The following is a 20,781-nucleotide window of genomic DNA, read 5'->3' on the forward strand; positions in this document are numbered from 1 at the left end:
AATATGGCCTGACGGGACACAAAACACTGCTGCATTCTGGTTAAATTACCCAAGTCTGTTATCCCACTAATCTACAGTTGGTTACAGGCTGGTTGAGGATGTACAGGCATTGGGACAGAATGGTTTCTGTTCTGCCTGGGTGTGATTGGTTCTGATGCCTTTTCACTTGTCAGGTTATCAAAGTGGAAAACCTATGGTGCTGTTGGAAATCATCATGTGTGCACGTACAAACACACACATACTTATGTGTCGTACACACACACACACACACACACACACACACGTCTGATTTGGTATAAGAAGCAAATGAGCTCTCCTCTAGCTCTGTCTGTCATCTATCTTCAGCCCCCAGGCCTCTGTATGTTTACCAATAACGTCTACACACACAAACACCCAGCTTCCAGCTCCCTCGATCAGTTGAAGAGATGATGACAGCACAGTTAAATACACTGACCACTGTCCTGTCACTCACACACACACACACACACACACACACACACACACACACACACACACACACACACACACACACACACACACACACACACACACCGTAGCCCTCCCTCAACTTGTTAACACAGTTGGACCTTGTTTGTTTTGGTTACAATGTATCTGTTCTCTGTTTTCACTACCAGTCAAATAGTGTTAGATATACAGTATATCACTGTGTGTGTGTAAAGGAAGATTTTGGGGGTCAGGGTTTGTTTACTGTCACAGGAAATAACTAGTGATTAGACATGAATTATTAAACAAAGACCCCATTACTGACCCACCATACAGACATTTCCTGACAAAGTGGCATGTTGAAGTTGTAGGTGGTTTTATCAGGGTATTAGCTATTTAACGTGAGGTTGAATGTTTTCTATCCGTATCACCAAGAAAGGGGAAGGAGAGAGCGAGAGCTAAACGTCTGACCCACATGCCCAGCTCCTTGTTGTTTTATTATTCTTTTGACGGTTGCGTTGAGAAGGTGTTGAAAGATTGAACCGAACATGAAAGACGGCGACCGTCAAGTTCCCTTTCCTGACCAAATTGCCGATTTAAACTCACTCAAGGCCGCCTTGGCGTTTCAGCTGCGGTTTATTGAATTGTTTAGACTGACACCTTTGACCATAACACTGCTCAAAGGGAGGAAATGTGTGAGTTATATCATGATAAATGCCTTCACTTCCCTCCCTTCTCATTCCTCTCCTCCAGCGAGCTGACTGCCAGAAACAGCAGCTCTTCTATAGGGCTGCTATGTATACCAGCTGACTGCTCCTTGTTCAGGCTCACTCAACATAATATTATACAGACATAATTGGTGCTGAGGGCGGAAGGGCCAAAATGAATCTTTATTTCTCTCTCTTCCTCACTGTTCCTTCATTTACCCATCTGTCCATCCACACTGACTTATGTGTAAAGTCATGTGCATAGAGTAACAGGATGTGCTTTCTGTGTTGTTGCTAATGTCCCAGGATGTGCTTTCTGTGTTGTTGCTAATGTCCCAGGATGTGCTTTCTGTGTTGTTGCTAATGTCCCAGGATTTGGTTTCTGTGTTGTTACTAATGTCCCAGGATGTGGTCTCTGTGTTGTTGCTAATGTCTCAGAATGTGGTTTCTGTGTTGTTGCTAATGTCCCCAGGATGTGGTTTGTGTGTTGTTGCTAATGTCCCAGGATGTGGTCTCTGTGTTGTTGCTAATGTCCCAGGATGTGGTCTCTGTGTTGTTGCTAATGTCTCAGGATGTGGTTTCTGTGTTGTTACTAATGTCCCAGGATGTGGTCTCTGTGTTGTTGCTAATGTCCCGAGGATGTGGTTTGTGTGTTGTTGCTAATGTCTCAGTATGTGGTTTCTGTGTTGTTACTAATGTCCCCAGTATGTGGTTTCTGTGTTGTTGCTAATGTCCCCAGGATGTGGTTTGTGTGTTGTTACTAATGTCTCAGGATGTGGTTTCTGTGTTGTTGCTAATGTCTCAGAATGTGGTTTCTGTGTTGTTACTAATGTCCCCAGTATGTGGTTTGTGTGTTGTTACTAATGTCCCCAGTATGTGGTTTCTGTGTTGTTGCTAATGTCCCCAGGATGTGGTTTGTGTGTTGTTGCTAATGTCCCCAGGATGTGGTTTGTGTGTTGTTACTAATGTCCCCAGTATGTGGTTTCTGTGTTGTTGCTAATGTCCCCAGGATGTGGTTTGTGTGTTGTTACTAATGTCTCAGTATGTGGTTTCTGTGTTGTTACTAATGTCCCCAGTATGTGGTTTCTGTGTTGTTACTAATGTCCCCAGTATGTGGTTTCTGTGTTGTTGCTAATGTCCCAGTATGTGGTTTCTGTGTTGTTGCTAATGTCCCAGTGTTTGTGTTTCAGGAGTGGCAGAACTCTATCCAGAAGAACGCAGGCTTGGCCTTCATCGAGCTGGTCAACGAGGGCAGGTACGTTTTCTGACACGCACGCGGACACACACCGTCCGACCCTGTCCGACCATCACCACTTCATTATGTCCCACTCTGGCCGATCCATAGCGCGGCCCCTGGCCCTCAAGGCTCCCGGCCCTCACGGTCACCATTAGGGCCTCTATTGAAGAGAGAAATCCATACTGGAGTAAAGAGGATCTGTGGAACTGAGGGGAGCCGTATAGAGTTCAAGGCTCTGTCAATACCTGCCTGTCCCGGAGGACGGGTGACAGGGGTGACTGCAATCCCTGACTCCTCATGACGCTTGGGGAATCTCCCATCTTCCTTGTCCCTCTCCATGTCCCTTCTGCTGTCCGTACTATCCAGGATCAGCATTCCCAAATCACTCCTGGGACCAAACAACTACCATCAATTTGGAGTTAGAGGTCCTGGATTTACATTAACGATCCCCCGGGCTGGAGAATTACCGAACGCTAATCTAGGATAATGTCAATGCATCCACTGATGGACTTCCTCAAACACACACACATACAAGCTCACACACACGAGTAGTAAGAGGAGGAGGAGGCAAAGGAGGAGGAGAGAATCGAAGAGAGAGGAGAGGAAGAAGAGGTGGAAGAGAAGCAGGAGGAGGGAAGGAGTAGGATAGAGGAGGAAGAAAAGTGGAAGGATTAGAGGATGAGGAGGTTGTAATCCACTCCAGAGGGGCTGCTTTGTAATCTATAACTGGGTCTCAGTGAAAGCCTGTTGATTTGCAATGGGGGGCTGTAACACTATACCGATTAACTCCCTGTTTAGAGGTGTGTGTGTGAGAGAGCGAGAGAGAGGGAGGTTTGGGTGTAAGAAGTATGTGTCTGTCCAAGTGTGCGCACGTACTATATTTGTGTGTGTATGTATGCTCGTGTGTGTCTGTACATGGTTTTATCTGTGTGTGTATGCCTGCCTGTGTGTGAAAGAGTGTAGAGTAAGGCGTCATAAAGAGAGTGTTGAGGTTATTGATGGCTGGGCCAGGGGCCAGGGGTTGGAGAGGCTACAGAGACCCAGGCACCTCTGCTCCCCCGTTGCCCTGCTCTGAAACAGCAGGCTTGGGTTACAAGCCCCAAGCCCGGCCCCTAGCCTGTTATTGTTCCACTTTGCACAGGCCTGACCTCTGGGGCCAGTGAGTGGCCTCTCTGGCCCCTGTACACACACACACACACACACACACACACACACACACACACACACATGAATGTTTTATTAGCTTAGATAAGAGGAAGGGGGTGGATTGGCTACATATGTAGCAACAGGAGCAAAGGTTCCCCCTGTGTCAGATGCATATCATTAACAAATCAATTAGCACATGTTAGGTCAGAGTTAAAGGGATTTCATGTGGTTGTGTGTGTGTGTGTGTCTTGTCCTAATCACATTTCCTGCTAATTTTGCATGCTTAATTTTCCTCTTTTTATGTATGTTATAGGGTTATTAAAGGGGAGGCCTTCCATTTTATGGATGTTATAGGGTTATTAAAGGGGAGGCCTTCCATTTTATGGATGTTATACGGTCATTAAAGGGGAGTTCTTCCATGTTCAGGGACTACAGCACTCATATTGTAGCACATTGTGAGAGCTTGTTTGTGCAGTGTGTATGGTGTATGAAAACCTGATTGAACAGCTTTCAACCTATCACCTATTAGTCAATTAATTAACTTTGTTTGACCACTTGCTAAATATTTATATTTTTTTGTATGTCTTCCACCAATTTTATTACATCTTAATCCAAACATAATTCAATTATTCAAATCAGTAATCATTTTATTCCACTGATTACAAATTGATCCAGTTCTGTTGATGGCATGAAATGTCTTCCTCTGTCCTTCCTCTCTCTCAGGCTACTAAGCCACACCATGAAGGACCACCTGGTGCGGGTGGCCAATGAGGCTGAGTTCATCCTGAGCCGTCAGAGAGCCGAGGACATCCACAAACACGCTGAGTTTGAGGTAAAATACAGTCTGGGCCAGGAAACTGGCTAACATGAAACTAGCACATTAAATCCAAAATGGAGTCCAGATTTAAGCTCGGGTGAATGATTGAGGAGAATAGACCAGGCAGCTGGTAAACAAGAGAACATACTTGATCCAAAATGGCTCCTGACCTAATTTAGGAATTTGAAATTACCCAGGCTGGTGCAGGTAGCCAGCAAACAGGAAAATCCATTCAATCCAAAATGGAGTCCTGATTTTAGCTTGAGGGGGAGAATGACTTGAAGAGAAAAACGTAGAAATGAACCAATAACTTCCAACCCCTTTCCTGACCCTCGTATCTTGGAACAGAAACAGTCCTCATGTATTTATCCTTTCCATGTCTTTTTGTGAGAGCAGCAGGAGTTATTTTAGCATATGTGTAGCTTTAAGCAGATCCCATTAAGCTGAGGTTGATAGTATAGGTTGATAGTTTCATATTTTCATGTTCTGTCTGGCCATATTGAACAAAAACAGCTCAGAATGTAACACCCAGCGAGGGGGTATAAAGTCCTCTATACACACACGCACACACGCGCACACACACACACACACACACACACACACACACACACACACACACACACACACACACACACACGGTTGTCTGTCAAGTCATTACAGACCTGTCATAGCAACCTAGAGAACAAATGTTGTATTTTCAAAGACAACCCCAGCACGTATAATAACATCTTACACTGGAGTGGCCGGCTGTAGTTTACGTTTGGCACGGCATCCTAGCCAAACAGCCTCCATGTTAATTTATCCCTGTACCCCCGGCCTTGCGCCAACCTCCCGGCCTAGCGCCAACCTCCCGGCCTAGTGCCAGCCTCCACCCTCCTCCTTCATCCCTCTCTCCTCCTCTGTCTCCGTCCTGATCTCTCTGAATCCGTTCCTGCCCTGCTGAGAGCCTGTCTGTTATAGTCCCGCTGGGGAGTATTTCCACAGTGACAGGAATACAGCATCCTCCCTCTCCATCCCTCCCTTCATTCCCCCTCCTTTCTCAAGACCCTGGCAGTACTTAAACCTGCAGACAGCCCACAGAACTGCTGGTCTGAAGGGCCGACTGTCTCAACCCCCCGTCCCTCCACCCTCACTCGCCCCCTTACCCTAGTTGTAAAATGTTATGCTTTCTTTAAGGTTCAAGGCAGGGTCTCTCCTACAGAATGAAAAAAAGCCCTCATGACTGTTTAAAGCAAATTGTTGAGGGGGTGGAAAGGAAAGCATGTCGTTGGTTTGCCTCAGGTTGGTTGGTTGCCTCGGTTCGTTTGAATGTTTGCTCCCATGTTCTTCCAGCTTGTGTCCCAAATAGCACCCTATTCCCTATTTAGTGCATTACTTTTGACCAGGGCCCATAGAGGGAATATGGTGTGATTTGGGATGCATACCCTAGTAGAGTCGGCATATCTATCTGACTGGCAACAGCAGTACACACTGTCCACGTCCTTTCCACCCACCGGCCTCACACTGTCAATCATTTCCTCTGGAGGTGTGGCCTGACTCAACCGGTCGTCCAATCATCGTTAGTGCGGGGCAGGCAGACCCGCGTGTTTATGACACACAGCCTATTTGACGAGGCTAACACTCCACACACAGGGTGTGTGTGTGTGTGTCAGACAGCTGTGTGAACAACGGCACGATAGAGGTGTGGAGAGGAGGAGGGGCCTGAGGCACAGCACAGACAGTTGGCAGCTCCATAAGAACACAGCACAGGGCTCACAATCTAGCCTCCACCTCACTGCCCTGAGGTTATGAACAGGAGTGGTGTCTGAGTCCGTGTCCCCATCACTCCCCATTTCCTCCCTCAAACTCACCATGATTAGGCCATGTTATGTTCTCTCAGCCGAGTGAGGGCCAGGATATGTCTGCACCGATGGAAACACACACACCCACACACACACACACACACACCAGGGGCTGTCCCCAGCTCTCCAATTCTATCTAATTGGCCCACGTAGTGTAGCTGATGTTCCTGTCCGCATCACTAGTCCCTCTCATCCTATCATCTGTCTCCCTCTGGCACTGAGGAGTCCTACAGGAGGAAACATCCTTTGACTGGATCCTACTCTGATATACTGTAAGGAAAGCAAAAGGAACACATTGTGTCGTTACATTGGACCTATTTTTCCCACATCGTCCTACAAGAGGGCCTAGTTAGTGTCTCCGTTTCTCTCCATCGTCTTCCAAGCAGGCCCAGTTGTTTTTCTGGTTACTTGTGTGTTGTGTGTGTGTTGTGTGTGTGTGTTGTGTGTGTGTGTTGTGTGTGTGTGTGTGTGTGTGTGTGTGTTGTGTGTGTGTGTGTGTGTGTGTGTATGTGGGGTCGTCTTTGACAGTACCGTTGAGTTACAGAATGAGGATGTGCCTGACGAGCCTCAAAGACAGCCAAGGACATCATTGTTTCCTGTATTATTTAGTAGCTCCAGTCCCCGGTTGTCTCCAGTACAACCACAGCGATGGAGAAAGAATATGTTTTAACATGCTGAAATCTCATTCTGTTCTGTGAGGGAGATAGTATTTGTGTTCTTGTAAATGGGTGTGAATCCTCTCATTAACCCCTAATACATTTAGTATTGGGTACATGCGTACCACAACTGTTTTGTTTGATTGTTTCTTTTGGGAAAGACATTCGATTGTGATTCCCTGTCCCAAGCACTGTCTGCAGGGACCTATTTCGCTACGCAACCCACATATTGCACAAAGTGTTAGAACTCTTGTATTTATTAAAATCCACTTTTTTTGTGTCCAACCACACCATCCTTCCTCTCAACCCATTCAACTGTAATCAGATACCCACTAACCACCGTAGCCAACTGTTAACTCTCTTTGTTAAAGACTGTTGTTTAGTATTCTCTCTCTGTTCTCTCCCCTCACCCCCTACAGTATAGCCAATCAACTTTAATCAGATACCCACCATAGCTAAGAACAAATCTATGTTTCACAATTGAATTCCCCACTTAAATGTAGCCGCTCCTCTGTGACCTCTGGAAGAAGTGAGGCCCTGATAAGTGCAACCACTGATATTGCCGTATTGATTTTCCTCCATTCCGGCTCTGGCTTGAGCCCTCCTCGAGCCATCAGTTTCATGGTTTCATTTTGCACCGCCACCATAAAAATAACAGCCCCAATGAAACATGCCCCAGGGGAAAACACTTTTCCTCTCTGTCTTCAATTTTATTTTTGATTTTAAATCAGTGTTTGTTCACCTGCTTCTCAGGTTTACTGTTGGAGGACAGAAATAGAAACATGTTGGGGTGTGGCCGAGTGCATAAAGTAGGTGATTTGGTTGTGCCCTGACTGCCACACCCTTCACTGTTTTAAAGAATCTTACAGCTGAAATGAATTGCACCTTTCGTGTGTTTCCTGTTGACTATCACTTGGGGAACAGAGTAGTCCTTCTCCACCCTGGCAGGGGTCTGGGACGAGGTCCTTTGGCAGTGGCTCTCTACCACTACAGACACAGACCGTGAAGGAAACGGCAGCCACCAGGAAAGTGAATTATTCAATAGATAAAAACAAATTTATGTTTGCTCCCTGTCAGAGTTCATATCCACGAGAAGGGTGTGATAGAGGAGCCGTGTGATTTAGACACCCTTTGCTTTGGAGACTCGTAACATATGCTCTCTCTCTCTCTCCCTCTCTCCCCATCCCGCTCTTTCTTTCTCTCGGTCTCCCTCTCCCCCTATCCCTCTTCCCTCTCCCCCCATCCCTCTCTTTCTTTCTCTTGGTCTCACTCTCCCCTCATCGCTCTCTTTCTTTCTCTCGGTCTCCCTCTCCCCCCATCCCTCTCTTTCTTTCTCTCGGTCTCTCTCTCCCCCTCCATCCCCCTCTCTCTCTCCCCCTCCATCCCTCTCTCTCTCTCTCTCTCTCTTTCTCTCTCTCTCTCTCCCCCTCCATCCCTCTTTCTCTCTCGCTCTTTCTCCCCCTCCATCCCTCTTTCTCCCTCTCTCTCTCTCTCTCTCTCTGAATTGAGTTATCTTTGGCCTGGAGTGTAAGTTATTATAGCTGGTTGAGGGTGACAGAGATGAAGATAACTGGAGGGGGAAATCCAATTACCTTTTAGTGTTCTCTATCTAATAGGATCCTTAACGTGGAAGAGATCTGCAGATCGCATGGCCACGGCCCTCCTACTACGATGAGAGAGAGTGTTTTTTTACAGCATCCTTTCATTAAGGATGAAATGTGGTGGGTTGCGGGGCCACGAGAGCAGAGCAGGTCAGAGATACGGAAGACCCAGATCATTTATTTTATCTCACTCTTTCTTTTTTATACCACACGGTTGGTTCTTTAAGAGTGAGGAAGACCCAGGTCTTTTCTTTTATCTGCCTCTCCTTTCTCTCTCTCCAACATTTTAAAATGTTAATATACCCAGTCGTTGATTTATCCCCCAGCCGCTGTAATATACGACTAATTGAATTGACTCTCTCTCTAGATGCTATAAAAGCCGGGAGATCCAGCTAGCGATATCTCCGTAATTAGCGACTTAGCGTCATTGTCCTCCTCTGTCTGGCTTGTAAGGCGATCCCTCTCTTCTCCTCTCGCCTCAGAGTTAATGACATTAACATTGAGCTGATGCTCATTATATTCCATCACGACAGCGTCGTTAGCACAACGCCCCCACACAGTGCACTGAGCTTACTCTTCCTCACAGATCACAGCCATGGACAGGACACACACTCAGAATTGACTGCACACTTAACGTTTGAAACGCCATGGAACGGAGGGCGACACAATTTACATTTTGAAGTGAAACAAAATTAACACATGACAGTTAAACATTTTTGCTATTTATAACTCAAAAAACAAAGCCAACAGCCTATGCTTCAGTACTATAATGTAACCTGCTGTAAAGGAAAAAAGCTCTGTTCTGGTCAAGAACAAACACTGCCGTTTATAGGGTGCTTGGACCAAATGTGGTTATCTTCATAGGTCTATAAACCATCTGTTTCAGTGTGAGAGAATTCCACAACAAACTGTTTCAATGTCAGAGGATAGGTTGTGACCCCAATCTCCCATACCGTCTAGAAGAGCCCCCTGCAGGTCACCACTCTGGCTGTAGCCCGACAGGTGTCAGGTGCCACCATCTGACACATTGTTTACAACGTATCAACACACAACACTCGCCGCTCTGACCGACAGTCGTCACCTGTCATAAGGTGGTCACAGCGGTGATTTACAGATGACAGCTATAGAGCTGGGAGAGCAGCCATCTCACTATGGTGCTGGTGAGACCCTCTGGGTAATGACGGGGAGGCTTGTTAGCTGTTGCTGGAGTCATTTATTAGTGGGATTTGTTTGGGATTCAGTAGTTTGATTCGTATATTATGACAGGATAAAGCAAGTAGATTCACCAGACCCAGCAGTATTCTATATCTCTGTCAACCTCTACCCTCAGAGAGAGAGTACTTACCCAGCAGTATTCTATATCTCTGTCTACCTCTACCCTCAGAGAGAGAGAGTACTTACCCAGCAGTATTCTATATCTCTGTCACCTCTACCCTCAGAGAGAGTACTTACCCAGCAGTATTCTATATCTCTGTCTACCTCTACCCTCAGAGAGAGAGAGTACTTACCCAGCAGTATTCTATATCTCTGTCTACCTCTACCCTCAGAGAGAGAGTACTTACCCAGCAGTATTCTATATCTCTGTCTACCTCTACCCTCAGAGAGAGAGAGCAGTATTCTATATCTCTGTCTCTGTATTCTACTCTCTAGCCTCTGTCTACCCTCAGAGAGAGAGTACTTACCCAGAGTATTCTATATCTCTGTCTACCTCTACCCTCAGAGAGTACTTACCTATATCTCTGTCTACCCTACCCTCAGAGAGAGAGTACAGCAGTATTCTATATCTCTGTCTACCTCTACCCTCAGAGAGAGAGAGAGTACCTTACCCAGCAGTATTCTATATCTCTGTCTACCTCTACCCTCAGAGAGAGACCCTTACCCAGCAGTATTCTATATCTCTGTCAACCTCTACCCTCAGAGAGTACTTACCCAGCAGTATTCTATATCTCTGTCTACCTCTACCCTCAGAGAGAGAGTACTTACCCAGCAGTATTCTATATCTCTGTCTACCTCTACCCTCAGAGAGAGAGAGTACTTACCCAGCAGTATTCTATATCTCTGTCTACCTCTACCCTCAGAGAGAGAGAGTACTTACCCAGCAGTATTCTATATCCTGTCTAGAGAGAGAGTACTTACCCAGCAGTATTCTATATCTCTATTCTATATCTCTGTCTCTACCTCTACCCTCAGAGAGAGATTCTATATCTCTGTCAGCAGTATTCTATATCTCTGTCTACACCCTCAGCAGTATTCTATATCTCTGTCTACCTCTACCCTCAGAGAGAGAGCAGTATTCTTACCTGTCAGCAGTATTACCCAGTATTCTATACCTACCTCTACCCTCAGAGAGAGAGAGTCTCTGTCTACCTCTACCCTCAGAGAGAGAGAGTAGTATTCTTATCCTGTCAGCAGTATTCTGTATCTACTGTCTACCTCTACCCTCAGAGAGAGAGAGTCTACCCAGCAGTATTCTATATCTCTGTCTCAGAGAGAGAGTATTCTAGTACCTCTACCCTCAGTTACTTACCCAGCAGTATTCTATATCTCTGTCTACCCAGCAGTATTCCCATATATCTCTGTCTACCTCTACCCTCAGAGATCTCTGTCTACCTCTACCCTCAGAGAGAGTACTTACCCAGCAGTATTCTATATCTCTGTCTACCTCTACCCTCAGAGAGAGAGTACTTACCCGGGAGAGAGGGAGAGAAGGAGGGGAGAGGGAGAGGGGGAGAGAGACTAGTATCCCAGTGTCTGGCTCTTCTCTGTGTGTAATTAAGTCCCTAGGTGATGCCTCTTGCACCGCTCCTCACATCATTATCTTTGCCCAGCTGACCCAGAGCTGTGAATAGCACATATATGAGCACCTCCTCCCGACTCCCTAGTCCCCTTTACTACATACGAACTCACTCTTTAGTCTCAGTAGGCAAGGCAAGAGCCCTACTCCAATCTTTGTTATCCCATAGAGGGACATCATTTTATTGGTTTCATTTTACTGAGGAGTTGGAGAGGACTTCTTGGAAAGGATAATTATGTTGTATAGTATTGAATAAGGCTGTGTATTCATCAAAATAAATATGTGGAATAAGCAGATTCTCAAGTGCATGTATTTTCATGTATTTTCAAGGCAGACACAATCCTGATGTGGAGTTAAATGTGTTAAATGTACAGCACTAAAAGAAGAAAGGGCATGTCCTTGGTGCGTTCCTATTGTTATCTCTTCTGTTTGGAATCATTACTCTGCATCCAGACAACTAGCCGAGCGCTAGCCAGTGTTCCAGAAGAAGTGGATTATTTTTCATCTGCAGCGCCTCTGCCTTCATTTGACTATTTTTCACCCCGGAGAGGACCGTTAACAGGTGTGATTCGTCACGTGCTGGCGCGACCTTGGAGTGCTTCTGGAGTCAGAGTGGATGGAACCTTCAGCCCAGCTTAGACTAATGGTAGCTACTGATTGGAGCGGGGCTTGACACAGCTGCTGGTTTGAGCAGGGAGGGAAGGGGGGGGGAGAGAATGGGAGAGGGAACGAGGAAAGCGAGAGAGTGAAAGAGAGGAGAGGATGCCGCTGGGAGGAGAGATGAAGAGTCCTGCCAACTAGGCATTGTGACCAGTCCATTAAAAACCCACAGTAGCCACAGGCGAGGGACAGGAGAGAGGGATGAGAGAGATACTCTGGTGTTGCGCCTGCGTTAACCTTGATGGCCACTATCGGGACGATGCATGCCTCTGGGATCTGTTTGGCTGGATGAGATTATTTTTTTCCTCAGCAGGGAAAATCAATATTCTGCGAGCGCGGCGTGACAGGGGCATCATTTCAGAATGGAAGTGGCTGTCAGACGTCGACATTCGATGACTTTTGTTCGCCGTTGTGCTTTTAGGCCTTCATTTTTCTCCTTTGTCTTTCTACCCCCCCCCCCCAAACTCTTTGTCTGAGTTAACCTGATGGTGTTTTATGTGGCCGTTTTAAACTTGAGGGCAAGAGATCAAGTGCGAGGGGGAATCTTCTTCAGAAACCAATTGTTTCAGCATCTCTCTTTTGTCTAGTAACCCCTCCTCCCATCGTTCTGTAAGGAATTCCTTATTCCTAGGAATATTTGCATTCCCTCTCAGAACATGACAAGGACACGCACCCCGGGCGGACAGGTTCCCCACTTAAAATGAAACCCTCCGGGGACGGCTTGTCGGAGGACGTGAGAGATTGGAAGAGGAGCGCGAGACGAGGCAATAGCCGACCCCTCTGTGTGTCTCTAGCTGGCTTCTCTACTGCACCACACAATGTCAAGGCTCAGAGTACACATCAAGCATTGCTTTAATAAGATCCCACTGTTGTGTGTGTGTGTGTGTGTGTGTGTGTGTGTGTGTGTGTGTGTGTGTGTGTGTGTGTGTGTGTGTGTGTGTGTGTGTGTGTGTGTGTGTGTGTGTGTGTGTGTGTGTGTGTGTGTGTGTGTGTGTGTGTGTGTGTGTGTGTGTGTGTGTGTGTCGTCACCCTTTTCTCCAGCAGAACCTTGAGCGCTTTGTGATGTCATGAAACGAGCGCCTTGAAGGCTGAGACAGTGTGGCACAGAAACATTTCAAGGTCCTTGGCTCTGTCACTCACTGTAAGTGATAAACACAGGCTTTAAATCTGGTAATGAGGCCTGTATCCCCACTCACACCCTCATTATACTGGTGAACCCCTCAGGCCCTGATGGGAGAGCGTGACAACAACTGCAGCATTTAGAGGGGGGTTGACGGCGTATTATTCTACACACAGAAACCTATGCCATATGTTCTGGCCTTTTGAATTGCACTCATGCAGTTGAGTCGGTGGATTTGTATCTGTGAGATGTGCTATTATTCCTGACCCGTGTGTGTGACTATTCATGTTGTCTTCTCATATCATAATCCTAGTGTCATTTAGCCAGTGGTTAGGCCTGTTTCCTTTCTAGATCACACAGACGTTTCTCTGGTTATTGACTTGAGCTTTGCGTGAATTGTCCGAGACACATCTCCATGTAATTTACTCGATTAATGCCAACCCATTATCAGTCTGTCTTCTCCGGGCACCTTTTTCCACCAGAGTAGACGCCAGCGCCCGTCACCCTCCGACCCTGTCAGCCAGCTCATGTAATGGAAGGTGCTACCCATGATTACACTGTCTCAAGTCATAAGGTCTCACGTCACGCCGTCCACACACATACACACACAGCTTCCTCACCGGTCCTGCTCGCTCGCTCTCCAAAAGCCTGTCTTGTGCCTTTTACCTCTGACTTCACCATCATCTGACTTCTTCTTTTGAACTGGCTACCAGGTAGACTAGACATTGATCCCGATGTTTAAATCTGGCTACCTTGTAGACTAGACATTGATCCTGATGTTTAAATCTGGCTCTCAGGTTGACTAGACATTGATCCTGATGTTTAAATCTGGCTATCAGGTTGACTAGACATTGATCCTGATGTTTAAATCTGGCTACCAGGTAGACTAGACATTGATCCTGATGTTTAAATCTGGCTACCAGGTAGACTAGACATTGATCCCGATGTTTAAATCTGGCTACCAGGTAGACTAGACATTGATCCCGATGTTTAAATCTGGCTACCAGGTAGACTAGACATTGATCCTGATGTTTAAATCTGGCTACCAGGTAGACTAGACATTGATCCTGATGTTTAAATCTGGCTACCAGGTAGACTAGACATTGATCCTGATGTTTAAATCTGGCTACCAGGTAGACTAGACATTGATCCCGATGTTTAAATCTGGCTACCTTGTAGACTAGACATTGATCCCGATGTTTAAATCTGGCTACCAGGTAGACTAGACATTGATCCCGATGTTTAAATCTGGCTACCAGGTTGACTAGACATTGATCCTGATGTTTAAATCTGGCTACCAGGTTGACTAGACATTGATCCTGATGTTTAAATCTGGCTACCAGGTTGACTAGACATTGATCCTGATGTTTAAATCTGGCTACCAGGTAGACTAGACATTGATCCTGATGTTTAAATCTGGCTACCAGGTAGACTAGACATTGATCCTGATGTTTAAATCTGGCTACCAGGTAGACTAGACATTGATCCTGATGTTTAAATCTGGCTACCAGGTAGACTAGACATTGATCCTGATGTTTAAATCTGGCTACCAGGTAGACTAGACATTGATCCTGATGTTTAAATCTGGCTACCAGGTAGACTAGACATTGATCCTGATGTTTAAATCTGGCTACCAGGTAGACTAGACATTGATCCTGATGTTTAAATCTGGCTACCAGGTAGACTAGACATTGATCCTGATGTTTAAATCTGGCTACCAGGTAGACTAGACATTGATCCTGATGTTTAAATCTGGCTACCAGGTAGACTAGACATTGATCCTGATGTTTAAATCTGGCTACCAGGTAGACTAGACATTGATCCTGATGTTTAAATCTGGCTACCAGGTAGACTAGACATTGATCCTGATGTTTAAATCTGGCTACCAGGTAGACTAGACATTGATCCTGATGTTTAAATCTGGTTACCAGGTAGACCTGATGTTTAAATCTGACATTGATCCTGATCCTGTTTAACATTGATCCTGATGTTTAAATCTGGCCAGGTAGACTAGACATTGATCCTGATGTTTAAATCTGGCTACCAGGTAGACTAGACATTGATCCTGATGTTTAAATCTGGCTACCAGGTAGACTAGACATTGATCCTGATGTTTAAATCTGGCTACCAGGTAGACTAGACATTGATCCTGATGTTTAAATCTGGTTACCAGGTAGACTAGACATTGATCCTGATGTTTAAATCTGGCTACCAGGTAGACTAGACATTGATCCTGATGTTTAAATCTGGCTACCAGGTTGACTAGACATTGATCCTGATGTTTAAATCTGGCTCCCAGGTAGACTAGACATTGATCCTGATGTTTAAATCTGGTTACCAGGTAGACTAGACATTGATCCTGATGTTTAAATCTGGCTACCAGGTAGACTAGACATTGATCCTGATGTTTAAATCTGGTTACCAGGTAGACTAGACATTGATCCTGATGTTTAAATCTGGCTACCAGGTAGACTAGACATTGATCCTGATGATCTGTTTCTCTTTTCTCATCTCACTGTCAGCATCAGGATTGACCCTTCATGTGCCGTTTCCACCGTCGTAAAGGGGGCCTCCTCTGGTTTCTAATGGCACTAGGCCCCCACCCCCCGCTCCCTTTGAAATTAGCGGAGGGTTCCCTGACTCACTCAGTGCCCTTTGTTCTGTCAGCCTATTGGAAGAGTAGAGGATGGAGGTAGGTTAGTATGTAGTCACCTAGAGCTAGCAGGCTGAGTATGTAAGAACCAACAAGACCCTAGTGATCTCATATCCTCTATGTATGACGATTTCAGAGCAGTGGAACGAGCCCCAGTCTCTACACTCTGACATGTCTTTTCCACATCGTTTTACTCCGAAATGGAGGCCTAGTATTAATGGGCCTGTTATGTGTTCAGCTGTTTGCTTGTTATTTCAGAGGGGAGTCGCTCAGTGAAACTACTTCCCCTCGCCGCCGGGCCCAGCCAGGCCCGTTAGAAAAGCACACGTCACTATGGGGGACTAGGTGTTTGGGTCCGCGGTGAATGACCAGCGTGTTTACGATGATGTGTTTGAGCTGCAGCACTGCTGATTAGTGACACAGAAGTCACACGTCAAGACAGGCGGGAAAGAATGTTTCTTGTTCTGTCCCGTCGTAAAGTATAGACACGCGGTCGTCTGTTCCAGGGGGATAGCATACGTTTCAAACATTCAGCACCGTTCTCATAACTCTGTGTTGTATGTTCACACTGCTTTGCTTTATCTTGGCCAGGTCGCAGTTGCAAATGAAAACTTGTTCTCAACTGTCCTACCTGGTTAAATAAAGGTGAAATAATACTAATATAAAATGAAAGATCCCCTCACCCTATCCTCCTTTTACTGCTCTTCTTCCTTTCAACACACACACACACACACACACACACATGCGCGCGCACATGTTGGGCTTTAAGGTCAAGGACCACTCTAATGCCCCACAACAAAGACACGTAGATTGATAATTAGGGCCCAATAGCCCCTCCAGAATGTGATCCAGACCTATAGATTTCCTGTCAGGTATGAAAAGTCACCGTTCCAATTGTAGAGGAGGACCAATCATTATCAAGCACTTTCCTGTGTTTACTTGGTTGCTAACGTTCCCGGTGAGGCAGGTTGCATTTGTAGAGCTGGGGATGTATGTGTGTGTTCTCCACCAATGGGCTGCCTTTTAGGTTCATTTCATTTGAGCATTGGGAATTGGATTAAGAGTTGCTGGAATTGATGCTGTAACCTTTCAGTATCTAATGGATGCACTGAAATCACAGTAATATGTCCGGACGTTTGCCTGAGGTACTGTATATGATAGTAGCGTGTATTCCTCATTTCTTTGTTGCTTGTATTTCTACACTACATGGCTAACGGCTGTTAGAAATATGCAGTGTACTCAAATGTTTCCAGTCGGTTTTATATATTACTTTATTTTACAGTTCCTCGGCTTTATATTTTGCTCAGTTTATCTTAGCACTGAAATGTAACATTTCAAGTCTGGCTGTTTTTCCCCTCGGTATAGGTGTTATTGTATATACCATCTACTCTGAGTTCAAAGGCCATTTCTGATAACATATTCAGGCAGAGAAAAATGAACCTCTGTTTTGTGATTCGGAGCCCTGGAGGCATTAGTAACTATAATATCCGCTGTTATTAATCAGCGTGACATAAGGGCCAGAAAATGACCCCAGATTTTCATTTGGTTTTACTCAAGGTAGCATTTACACACACAGCTGCTAGAGCCTTATATTATGTAGTTTTACATGGTGTGTAGTAGCCTATACCATTCCCCCAGAATACATGCTAGTTCCATACATACAATATGAAGTTGCATACTATGTGTACGCAGTTTTCTGTTCAGAATACATACCTCCTGGATTTCTCTTTAAATGTACTATAAAGGATTTGGTTTTGAGCACTGCACATACAATTCATTTGTAATGACGCTTACGTCATTGTGTTTTTGACAGAGAAGTTGACCTGTTGTCACGTTTTGTCTTTGACCCCCAGTCCCACTGTGCCCAGTACTCGGCTGAGAAGCGTGATGAGGAGAAGATGTGCGACCACCTGATCCGAGCGGCCAAGTACCGCGACCACGTGACAGCCACCCAGCTCATCCAGAAGATCGTCAACATCCTGACGGACAAACACGGTGCCTGGGGGAGCTCTGCCTTCAGGTAAAAGTCTATGTAGTTCTACATCTACAATCTAGAGCAGCGGTTCTCCAACTCTGGTCCTGGAGCTCTATTGGGGGTGCAGGCTTCCGTTCCCGCCCAGCACTAACACACCTCATTCAACTAATCAAATGATTCGCTTTTGGTCTTCAGTCTAGTTACACCTTCATCAGGTTCCACTCAGCACCATCACATGTTCAGTCTAAAGTACTGCGACTCTGTTCCAATCTCCATACAAACATACCAATTCCAATGAAGCAATGTATTGGGGAAATGGTCCAACTTTGCTGTTTTTTTCCCCAGGGTCCTAACTTCCTGCCCAAAATTCACATAATAAGAACATTGAGCAGTGGTAATGGTAATGGTAAAAGAAGAGGATACACCTGACTTTTAAATGAGCCGTAGCTTTCCTCAGAGTACAACACATCCATTAAGACCGCTGTACTGACTGTATTCTCATCATCTCCCAGCCTCCCTCCTGGGAGTTAGTGATTGAGTTAGGTCCGCACCGGTACAAACGCAGAGGTATGGGATGCATGATACATTGACTTTGGACAGAGATGAAAGAGATTTAAACAAAACCTCCAGCCATTAAAACTATAGAAAAGCTTAGAAAGCTCAATGTTGGTTTCAACAAAACAGGCCAGTTAGAAGTCAATGGGGGTATTCCCTAATGATGGCCTGTGCTGTTTGTGTGCTGGCAGGTTGGGTACCGTATATAATGGTTGGAGAGTCAGCCTGCTGTTGGTCGGTTGGTTCCCTCTTGTTAGTCTGAGTTGACTCTCCTGAGACTCGTCTGTGTGAGCTCAGTTTGTTGTTGCTCTGGGGGGCACAGGGGGTCTCGTTCTCTCTCTCTCTCCTTTCCCCACATTAAAAAAAATAATCATATTTACTGGTCTCTTAGATTGCCTCCCATGAGTATCTTTCGTTCTCTCCCTATCTTTCTCTCTCATCTTCTTTCTCTCCCTATGTTTCTCTCTCCTCTTCTTTCTCTCCCTATCTTTCTCTCTCCTCTTCTTTCTCTCCCTATGTTTCTCTCTCCTCTTCTTTCTCTCCCTATCTTTCTCTCTCCTCTTCTTTCTCTCCCTATGTTTCTCTCTCCTCTTCTTTCTCTCACTATCTTTCTCTCTCCTCTTCTTTCTCTCCCTATGTTTCTCTCTCCTCTTCTTTCTCTCCCTATCTTTCTCTCTCCTCTTCTTTCTCTCCCTATCTTTCTCTCTCCTCTTCTTTCTCTCCCTATCTTTCTCTCTCCTCTTCTTTCTCTCCCTATCTTTCTCTCTCCTCTTCTTTCTCTCCCTATCTTTCTCTCTCCTCTTCTTTCTCTCCCTATCTTTCTCTCTCCTCTTCTTTCTCTCTCCCTCTTCTTTCTTTCTCTCCTCTTCTTTATCTCTCCCTCTATGTTTCTCTTTCTCTCTTCTTTCTCTCCCTATCTTTCTCTCTCCTCTTCTTTCTCTCCCCTTGTTTCTCTCTCCTCTTCTTTCTCTCCCTATCTTTCTCTCTCCTCTTCTTTCTCTCCCTATGTTTCTCTCTCCTTTCTCTCTCTTCTTTCTCTCCCTCCCTATCTTTCTCTCTCCCCTATCTTTCTTCTTTCTCTCCCTATCTTTCTCTTTCTCTCCCTCTTTCTTTCTCTCTCCCTATCTTTCTCTCTCCTCTTCTTTCTCTCCCTATCTTTCTCTCTCCTCTTCTTTCTCTCCCTATCTTTCTCTCTCCTCTCCTTTCTCTCCTTCTCTATCCTCTCCTCTAATGCTTTGATCTTAGCGAGCCCAGTGATGTTATGGAGAGGCAATATCATATTACACACTCTTCTCTCTCTCTTTCTCTCTCCCCTTCTCTCACTCCTTCTCTCTCTCTCAATTCAATTAAATTCAAAGGGCTTTATTGGCATGGGAAACATGTGTTTACATTGCCAATGCGAGTGAAATAAATAATAAACAAAAGTGAAATAAACCAAAACATTTTTTACAGTAAACATTATCCTCGCAAAAGTTCCAAAATAGTAATCTCTCTCTCTCTCTCTTTCTGTATATTCACACAACAAGGCCAAGCTATTTGCTATGCACCTCCGCAGCCCAGAGAGACTCTCCCTTCCCCATTACCGTGCCTTTCTTTCATTGTGTTATTGTGCTGCTACAGTATTGATGGTTTTCCTAATGGCTGCCGATGGGCCAGGCTGGGAGCAGGGAGCCGCTGGCATCGGGCCTGGGAGCCGGGCCCAAGCTTTTAATAAATCACAATCAGACCTGTGCCATTGCATCAATATTTTTGGTCAATTACCGAGAAGGTCAGGTGGCGCAGCTCTGCGACGGGGACCCCATGCAGGCAGCAGTGTGTGTGGTGGGGGGATACGATACAGGCTGTTCACACACAGTCACACGCACAAGGACACAACACAGAGAGACGGACACGCACGCAGGCTAAAACATGTGGGTGCTGCAACGTTACAGAAAACAAGTGAGGGAGGGAGAGAAGACCCACACACTCCTTTTCTATCAGCGGTGGTGAAAATGAAATCTGGGAGCAACAAAGGGTTCACGCAGCCATGATTACAACATTTGTCGAGAGGTGGAAAATTCACGAGCTCCTATAAAGACGTATTCCCTAAAGTTTCTATTCAATAAAGGGGCCGAAAATGAAAATATTATTTTTCTCACAGAACAGGCTGATGGGAATTGTTGTTTTCCTCACGGCAGGCATCTAATATCATCTGACACGCCGTGACCCGCCTGAATGCAATTTGTGTCTTAATATCCAGCTTACACCAGCCCTGGCCCCTGGAGACGTGAGGTGTTAGGTGGTTTTCTCTCTTCTCATTTTCTCTCCTCTCGCTCTTTCTTTTCTCTCTCTCCCTCTTCTATTTCCTTTTCTCTCTCTCTCACTCCTTTATTCCTCCACCTCTCTCTCCATTTTACTGGAATGTCTAGGGAGGTCTCCCTCCAACAAAGGGAAGTAACTCTTATTTTCTGATCTGAGATCTACCCTTTGTCGTCATTGGTGTACACACACACACACACACACGTCATTACGTGCACTGAGGGACAGACAGACAGAGAACACTACCTGTTCATCCTTACATTACAGTCACATCCTC

General features: G+C 45.5%; 1 protein-coding gene across 4 annotated transcripts in view; it reads left to right on the forward strand.

Annotated features, from left to right (window-relative positions):
- The window catches only part of LOC135506995 (lipopolysaccharide-responsive and beige-like anchor protein), a 373,235-nt gene that overhangs the window by 152,617 nt on the left and 199,837 nt on the right, over positions 1-20,781 (forward strand). For all 4 annotated transcript variants that reach the window (XM_064926445.1, XM_064926448.1, XM_064926447.1 and 1 more), the window contains exons 35-37: positions 2,342-2,406; positions 4,258-4,366; positions 17,530-17,696. In XM_064926445.1, coding sequence (XP_064782517.1) covers positions 2,342-2,406; positions 4,258-4,366; positions 17,530-17,696 — 341 coding nt within the window. The remainder of the gene's footprint in view (positions 1-2,341; positions 2,407-4,257; positions 4,367-17,529; positions 17,697-20,781) is intronic.

Source organism: Oncorhynchus masou, chromosome 20 (assembly GCF_036934945.1).
Source record: "Oncorhynchus masou masou isolate Uvic2021 chromosome 20, UVic_Omas_1.1, whole genome shotgun sequence".
Lineage (NCBI taxonomy): Eukaryota > Metazoa > Chordata > Actinopteri > Salmoniformes > Salmonidae > Oncorhynchus > Oncorhynchus masou.